Genomic DNA, 9,197 nt, shown 5'->3' with positions numbered 1-9,197 from the left:
AGTGGCACGCTTTTCCTCTTTACGGGAGAATAAGTAGGGAGAGATGTTGACTTTAAGGAAAGGCTTCAGTATTTATTCACACACATGCCACAGATGGGAATATACCACTGCCTCCAAAGCTTTGGAGAACTGACATGCACATGTTTCCCAAGTGCACACCTTTGCAGGAAATCTGAAGGCACTTAAGGAGGAGGTGGAAAGTGAGTAATAGAAGTTTTGGCTGTTTATTTTTCACACTCCCAAGAACCAGGTGCTTAAATGTGCCTATCTTCTGCCTCTAGTTGTAAAGGATGACAGAATCTAAAACACCAGTGGCATATACTAGTTTGCCCTCCTCTTGTTAAAGACGGCGTTGGCTGGAAAACAAAGGAAGATATACGTAGCTGAAAAGAATATCCTAACGCTACCAGGGAACAGCATCAGGGAATGAAATGCAAATGCTACTGTTGTTGGTTACTGAAAGCATGATAAAACCCCACCCAGACTGATTACTTCAGTCTGAGGCTCTGGCTGACTGTCACCAGTACCATGTCACTCCTGGCACTGTTCACTAGAGTCAGATAAGGTGGGGCCCAGCAACTCATTCTAGGCACAATCAACAATCAGTTTCTTTTAAAGAGGCAATATAAGACACAATTTTACTTGAATTCAAAAGGTTGCACTTTATTTAAATGTATGGAGATATTGTTATTTGCACTTAGAAAACACTTGCTGTCTAGACATTTAGAATTCCTCTTTCATTTTCTCAGAGGAAAAAACATTAAAATTAGTGAAGCTAGGTCCCATGGGGAAGGGTTTGTGCGTTGTTGGATTTGACCTGTTGGGTTAAGCATCTCTTTGCTGCAGGTGCTCTTGTTGTTTTGCTTTTAGCTCCTGATTATACCTATAGGGAAAAAAAAAATTTAAAAAAGAGTGGAGACTAAGAATAGAACACCAGTTATAATAACAGTGTCTTCCTAACAATCTGTTCAGCAGAGGAGGTTTAAAATTACAACGGACTTGAGGGTGGATACTCAGGATAGGATAGTTCAGTTCATGTAAGAAGTTCCAAATTTGTTGTTAAGTTTGCCTCATTCCTGGCCAGTACTGAAGCCCGAGAACTCCAAATTTTCCCTCAAGAAATAACTAAAAAAAAACCCCAACCACTGCTCTGCTTAAGAGCCCTTCAATCCAGCTGGAACTGACACGATTCAACACTGAAAGCTGACAAAAGTGCAAAACTTCTGAGGAGGAGAAAGTCTAGGCTGTTTGTCAGTCAGACCTACAGCTTTTAAAGAATGCCTTAGACCCAGAAACTACAGCTTGCATAGCACATTCCTTAAAATGTGCGCTAGCTATACTGAAAATATTTAAAGCTTTGCTCCCACTTAACTGGAAAACTAACAATGTAGCAAAGAAGTTCTGCAATGTTTAATTAATTGTTCAGTTCTTCTTGCCTGTTGCACTGACATTGAGGCTGGTGGAATTTATAAATTCCTGGTTAAGATGAGGTGGTGTGAATGCTTAGTTATAGTATGTAGAGCAGCCCTTCTTAATACATACCTCCATATTCGGAAGAGTTGAGAGCCACCAGCACAGCCAACAAAGAAGTTCACAGCAAACAGACTCCAGTTTTTAGGAATAATAACTAGAGAGTACCTTGACCAAATAAGGCCTGTTGAATGAAGGGGAAAGATCTTAAGTCTTTAAAGTGAAATTCAGACATTCCCCTAAGTTTGGAGACAGAATCATGGGCCAGTTTAAGTAAACAAGTTTTACAACTTCATGTTAGACAACTGCTTTTCTAGTAACTAGCCATTTCTTGGTTAAAAGCACATCAAGTGCCAGTGGGACAGGTATTGCATTTTTCAAAATAACTAGACAATAAAGTCAGTCATAGCCTTAATATCAAACAAAGATCCTCTGTACTCTATTGCAGTCTAGACCTTAATTCTCCAGCACAGTTGCAGGGTAGCGGCATTTTGCTGTAGTATATCCAGCTTGCTGCACCAGCTTAGAGATTACAGAATTTACCAGTCAAGAAAGCCTTACCTATCATGCAGACTGCACAGCACTGTGTTGGATATAAAAATAAAGTCTAGAGAAGAAAGAAGGTGGCAGCTATAATGTTGATTTTCAGATTTAGCTGCCACAAGTCCCGCCCCTGACAAGAACTGGTAGAACACCTTGAATACAGAATATTGTTTCTGTCAGCGTGAAAATTCACAGCACACAGCAGTGCAGCAGCGTGTGTACCCACTGCTTCCAAATTCTTTTAACACATGGAAATTCTTTCCAGTTATGTTAGTGTAATTACCCTACCATTGTTTAATCTCTTAAAGTCTGCTCTAAAAAAGTCACTATACCCTGGACTGATTTCAAAATTACTTGACCTGAAGCAAAAGAGGTCACTTAGTGGAATGAGTGGTATCGTAACTTAAGAGATGAAACTCGTATCCTAACTCGTAACAACTTGCTCTGGACAATTCCAAATTAAGACACGTGTAGAAAACTGTTATATAATCACAGAACTCTTACAGATTTAATAACAAGTATAGGTCTGTCCTAGAATTATCATCTGACAGCAATAGTGACAGCTAGCATATTATAGTTAACCCTTTTCTAAAGAAGTGGATTAGTACTGATGGAGGATTCAGAAAGAAGCGTATACAGTTTTAGAGAGGGTGCTGTGTAAAAGCATGGAGTAACTTTGGCTTTACCTGTGGCCATTAGTACTGCAGACTGTGCTGTGCTGAGTTTTTCTGCTGGTCTGGTCATATCAGCCATTCCAGCACATACCAAACCCTGTAAAGAGAAATTCAGTGAGCACCAGTCAAGTACCAGGACCTCCTGCAACAGATCAAACACTTTACAAGGGGAAGTTGCTTCATAGCTCGGTGCTTATTCTATATGCATTATGCAGGAAATGGGATGCATTATATGAGCAGAGTAATTAGACTCTTGGAGACCCCATTCACTTCTAGTCCCTTGTGGTAGGAATAAGAACACAGTTATGGGGGGGTGCAACTGGCTTGCAATAAAATCCCAGGCAGCGGCAATTTTGTATTAATTTAAGAACGAGGTTAATTTAAGCTTTTAAGCTTAGGAAAGCAGCTGGGGGGAAAAAAATGGTTTTCATGCAACAAGTAGAAGCTTATCTAAATAAGGCCTTTCTTCCTAAACCTCAGGGTGAGATATTGCTGGTAAAGATGTAGGTGTGACACCATATAGTCTTCACTCAGCTTCATCTGAGGAGGTGAAAGTGCTTCTTTTTTAATACAATTTCAGTAAAAGTAGAAAACGTCAGGTGAGGTGAGGAATAGCTTGGCTGACCTACTTGACAGCATTACTATCAAACGCGCTGCTTGATTTGGTTTGTTGTGTTACTGCCCTCTACTGGAAATACAATTTCATGTTCACGTTACAGGCATTCACCAAAAAAACCCAACCCCAAAGCCAAAAAACCTAAATCCCACAAATAAGAGAGTCCTAACACTTTTAATTCACCGACTGCCACTAAGGACTCCTTTGGCTCCAATCAAGAAACCAGTTTTCAAGGGTAGATACTTCTGTGTGCTGCCTCACTTATGGGATTGATACTGCTGCAGGGGTGCCATGGAGGTACAGACTTTGAGCACACTTGGGTAACTGCAGTAAATGCACCTTTGCCATGTAGGGGGAAAGTAATTTTAACTTCTCACTGAAGAACTTCACTGTGAGCTTAGAGAAGTCTTCCTGAATGTTCACAAAAGAAAAACCATCTGTGTATAAGCTCTTTTGATACAGCAGCAGTCGACACCAGCCTGCTCAGAAGACTTGCCTATATGCTCAGGCTCAAGAGCATGTTGCCTGGGGGAGTCTCTCAGAAAGGGGAAAGTTAGCCATGGTTACTGCAGCTCCAGTTTAGATTGTCAAAGAAACCAAGCTACAGCTTAGAGCATAACGCGTTGCCTGTGGCCTATAAAAATTTGGGGTTAACAATGGCAAACTTACAAACCAGCTGGCAATAGTAAGAGCAGGTTATATCCTTGGTTGTTATCAAACAAGGAGATCAAACAGCTTCATGATTTTAGAGGTCACTTATTTCATCTGTACCAATACAACAACTACGAGTACAGTGAATTAGGAGGAGGCATATACTTCACCCTGCACACAAACACAGCCAAGGGATGTAACCAAGTGGAAAGCAGAACTGCATAGGAAGCGGAGAGCTACTGATAGCCAAAATGGCAGTGCCGTTTTAATTTTGTTTTCTCAAGATTACCTTGCACTCTGACACACTTTAACCTGCCTTCAAACTGTGAGGCTTAGGAATTGGCTTGCTTAAGATACTATTCAAATTCCTCAATCTCAGAAGAAATACATGCTTTAAGCATTTTGAATTATGCCAGCTCATGCCTACCTTGAGCAAGTCAGTGTTTCACAAAAGAAAGCTTTTGTGAAACTTTCAGCAAAGAGTACAATTTTTTCCACAAAGCATTTTTCTCCCACGGTATCCCCTGCACGTTGTGCTATACATTATTAAGGCTAATTTTGTTCCTCCCCGTATATTACAAATTAGAGCCTTGGTGTTAAATCTTTCTGTAGGCTCAGATATCTGCAGGGAAACCATTGCTTGCTCAATGGGTTGCTGTAGATTGCCCTCCGATTGCGATCCAGACACCAGCTGGCATCTTATACTTACCCATTTCATAATAGGTGCCCAGAAAAACACTGTTTTGGGACCTGAGAGAGGAGGGGGAGAAAAAGAAAAGAAGTTAAATTATTCAGTGAGATGTAGCTGTTTTAATACCCACAGTAAGTTTTGGAGTTCTTTCATTTTTTTAAATAATGAATTGTGTATATTAGTGCAGTTTCTATCACTGTATGAGCTCTATCATCTAATACTTATAGTTCATCAGCTCAGTGCATCAACCTTCAGTTGTGTAATCAGTCCACCCATTTCTGCAACAGATGAGTAGGATTTTGTATTTCCATTTTTAAGCAAACGACACTAGAGCAGGCCAAATGCACTTATAGTGAAAAGAGTTAGGATAAGGCCTAGGAACAGTGAAGACAGTTTCTATACAGTGATTAAAAGCTACTCTACAGCTGGACTAACAGAAATAGTATTTGAAATCTTTGTGAACTGAATCTTGTAAACTAAAACCCCCAAATATTTTATTACTGGTACTGTAACAAGTCACTTCCTCCTTCCCTTCCCAAATCACAGCCTACCTCTTCATGCTACCGAAGACATGCTGCGCAGCAGCATTAGATGGTTAAAGTGAGAGTACAAATTGCAAACATAAGTAGTAGTAAATGTTGCAAGGAGAGTGTCCTCATTCACCCTAATCTGCATCCCTGAATAACCATGTCTTTCTACCAGAAACAATGCTTCCCACCGAATCAACCCTACACCCCAATAATCTACCAATACGCCAAGGAGGATAATGGGGGAAGAGGACAAGATCTACAGAAGGAAGGGAGAAAAGTCAATGGAATGGGATCTGGGGGAAAACATCTCTCTTACAAATACATACGTCTTACAGCAGTGCTAAAATAGCAACTGGTTGGTTAAAACAAAGTACTGTAATGCCACACCTACAATGTGCAGGTTGCCAACCACGCCAGAAATCATTAATCTAGAACTACCGCTCAAAGTCTTAAAAGAGAGACCACGATCCAAAGTACCAACCCACCGCACTGGGAGACAGTCAGGACACTGGTTCCGATTTCATCAAAACACATGAAGTTTTAGGTCTTGCTAGGCCACTGCTCAGTATTCTGATAACATGCAAGATGAAGCCAAGTTTTCACCATAATATGTTACATATTATGAGTAAAGTTTTTAAATGTGTTAAACACTATGACTTTGGTTGCTTGCTTTTTATGTGAGCTAATTTTTCACTAACAATTCAGCCTTAAAAAGGCCTTGCAGTAACTATTTGTACTCCCTGTTTTAAGTGCCTTCAAGTTTAAAACTGTGACTTGGGAAAAATTAACTGTCAGGTTTCTACAGCAAGCACCTGTGAAGCAACTCGTAATTTGGGGGATAAGACTAATTCTTACAAATACCAGTTGCTCACCTTAAAGCCAACTAAGCCCTATAAAAGGGCAGGGCAACCGCAGCACGGAAGGCAACAAAAACTGGCTTGGCGGCTTTGCGTAAAGCCCTCTTAGACCCACACTGCTTGTGATAGCGATCAAGTTTCAAACTGCAGTTAATAACTACCAGCACATTACTTTTGTCTTGGATAACTACATGGGATTTAATTTTTTTTTTTAGGATGCCTGGGGTGGTGCAGCCACTAAAACTGCCTAATGTTGAACAAATACAGCTCAATATTCATCTTTCAAAGACAGAAACTTCAGTTGCTGTTCTCTTAGGCAGCTACTTAGTATGTCAGTATCAGGCTGCAAATACAGCTCTTTATAAATCAGTCTTACAGAGGTCCCACGAAAGTAGCTTTAATTACTATCATCTATTTTCTTCTAAAACACAAATTCAGATTTGGAGTACTAGAGAATGTGGGGTCAGTATAAATTATTAAATCGACATTCCCTAAACAGCTAGCAAACTTTTCAAGAAGACTGACATTAATTTTTATTAATAAGAGATAACTTGGTAATTTAAAACTGCTGACTACAAAAGTAAGAAAGAATTGAAGACAAGTAAGGTACCAAGCCAAGCTTGTTATAAGGGAAGACTGTCAAACGCCTTAAGCAGAACACCTCTTCTGGACGCACTCCAATAAGCACCCAGCTGGGGCGAGCTCTTCCCAGATCCTGACACCTGGAATTTTTCAAGGGTGAATTTGACAGCAGCACATCAGAGCAGGGGCATACCACAGGCTAGGTTGGACACTGTGTGTGTGACCAGCTTATAGAATTTACAACTTCTATTAAATGTAAGAACTCTTTGTCCTGGAGAGTTTAGTTTAATCAGGCAAAGTGAACCAAAGAGGCCAAAGGAGAGGGAGTAGAAGCACAGCCCACGCTTCCCCGTGGCTGCCAAGAGCAATGTTCCCCGCTCTGCAGCAGCCTGGGGAGTTGGTGTGCTGTACCCCAGGCCCTTCGCTGTCCTCCAGTGGCCTCGCTCTGTGCCACACCAGCCAAGAAACCGCTTTTCAGACCAGGCTTCAATTACTTCACTGGAAGCTTTCTCTGTGCCAGAAAACAAGTCGGCATTGTTCTTCATTTCTCACAAGTGATTTATAATTTCATTATAATGACACTTATACTCCTAAATTAGACTAGAAACTTAGATATCACCGGAGATAAAATGTGAGCCTTTCATTTTTAACCTACTTGTTTTGCAGTCAAGAGTGACATCTATTGCATAACTTTCTCACAGACCCACCTTCCAGACATTCAAGGCTGAAACAGAAGTGGCAGAGGTTCAGATTTGACACCTGCTTGCTCTGTGGCTTTTCTCACTTACGCCATCAGTACGGATTATGGCAGATATATATGTATATATACATACAGACCCACACAGAGTCCCTAAAAAACGGATTTTTTAAGATTAATTTCAATGTGATGGTGGTGAACAAAAGTGGCCCACAGGCAGTTTCCTGAAGTGAAAAGTACTGCAAGAGAACCTCCAAAGCCTTTTTCAATTAGTACTACGGTTCTGATGAAGAATGAACATAGAGGTTCCCAGTGCTCGCCATGCCTTGTATTCAATACAAGCAATTGGAAGCTGCCACATTTCACACAGAACGAACGTGGCACTCAGAGGCTTTTGGCACCTTTACAATGGAAGCGCCGGACATACTGACTTTTTACATACAAAAATTACATTAATATTAAATATGTATATAGGTCTCGTGAATTCAGTACGAATCAGACATTTTGATAAACTGCAGTTTTCACTCTTTAACTGTGATTTCTAGAAAGCAACAATTTTCACTTCAAGAAAGGTCCATTATAGGAGGACGGAGCAACTGACCAAAAACTAAAGTCCCCTTCTACAGTGCGTATTCCAGGTAGGCGAAGAGTCAAGGTTGCATATCACACTGAAACAAAACAGTGGGGACAGCAGCCTATGGGATTCTGGGATTTTATCGAGCACTCTTTTTTAACTATCCAGTGCAATTTGTTTACATGACAAACATCACCTCAACGGCACTGAAGCAGATCATTTTACAAGAGGGCTCTCCCTAATAACCCAAACCCCCATGTTTGCTCAAGCAAAGGTGAGCTTTAGGTCAGGTGATGGTAGCCCATTTCAGGGAATCTTGAGCCCTTCCTACCCCACAGGAGCCCTTCGGCTACGGCAGCGGATTCCTCAAGGGCACGAGCCGCCCTCGGTACCAGGGCCGGATTCACCAGAAAGCAAATGAAGCAAAGAGCCCCTTGACTTAAACCAGAGTACCCTTCAGGAACCCTTGCCGCGCTCCCCCCCATTTTTCCAGCACGTCCCCGTGAAAGAAGTGGCAGCTGAAGCCTTCGGGCCCCTCTGGAAGTCATCACGGCCCCCGGAGGAGGGGGCAGGCAGCCCAGCCGCCCCCCGCGTTCAAGCGGCGGAGCCGTGGGGCAGCGGCGGCGCTCCGCTCCGCTCGTGCACCCCGGCAGACGGCGGCAACAGCAGCTCGCGTCGCGCCTGTCGCCCTCCGTCCTCCCAAAGAAGAGAGGTCTTCCTTTGACGAGCAGGAGCCCGCTCTTCGGCAGCCTTCCCCGCGCCGCAGCCACGGCTCTGCCGCCCCGACCCCGCCTCCCCCCCCCCCCGCCGGACCTCCCCGCTGCCCAGCGCTCTGGCAGCCGCGGCAGCCCCCGGCGGGACCCCCCGCTCCCCGCCTCCTCCGCGGACCCGACCGGCGGCCAAGGTGACCCCCTCGGCCCTCCCCGCGCGGAGCCGCCCGGCCGCCGGCGGAGGACGCCCCGTTACCTGCCGGGTGGTTGTAAAAGGGCCGGAACCGCGGCGGCAGCTTGAGCTCGATGCGGTCGAGCAGTCGGTGGTAGGAGGCGCGGAGCCCCGCGACGGCGGCCGCCATGTCGGGACGGCGATGGGGGCGCGGGGGCCGGGCGGTGGCGGTGGCGGTGGCGAGGGGTGGGGGGGGGGGGGGGGCGAGCGGGTGCCGGCAGCTCCTTCCCTCCGCGACCCTCCGTCCTTCCACCGCCCCCAGCGAGCCCCGCCTACCTGTCACCCCCGTGCCGGGGGGGAGGAGCGCCGCTTCCTGCGCGCTGATTGGCGGCCTCCGCAAGAGGCGGGGAGGGGCGGAGGGGTTCGCGCA

The 9,197-nt window shown here is 44.3% G+C and overlaps 1 protein-coding gene across 1 annotated transcript; it reads right to left on the bottom strand.

The window, feature by feature from the left end:
* Positions 1–636: 636 nt before the first annotated feature.
* Positions 637–9,015, bottom strand: MPC2 (mitochondrial pyruvate carrier 2). The gene is made up of 5 exons (XM_049824361.1): positions 8,852–9,015; positions 4,664–4,704; positions 2,700–2,784; positions 1,543–1,654; positions 637–883 (listed from the first exon to the last, which is right to left on the bottom strand). Exons 1-5 carry the CDS (start codon positions 8,955–8,957, stop codon positions 826–828), a joined length of 402 nt encoding a protein of 133 aa, XP_049680318.1. The 5' UTR covers positions 8,958–9,015; the 3' UTR covers positions 637–825.
* Between the last annotated feature and the right edge of the window lie 182 nt (positions 9,016–9,197).

Source organism: Accipiter gentilis, chromosome 21, assembly GCF_929443795.1.
Source record: "Accipiter gentilis chromosome 21, bAccGen1.1, whole genome shotgun sequence".
In the NCBI taxonomy this organism is placed as follows: Eukaryota; Metazoa; Chordata; class Aves; order Accipitriformes; family Accipitridae; genus Astur; species Astur gentilis.
Note: the sequence above shows the minus strand (reverse complement) of the source record. Positions and strands in the feature narration are given on the sequence as shown.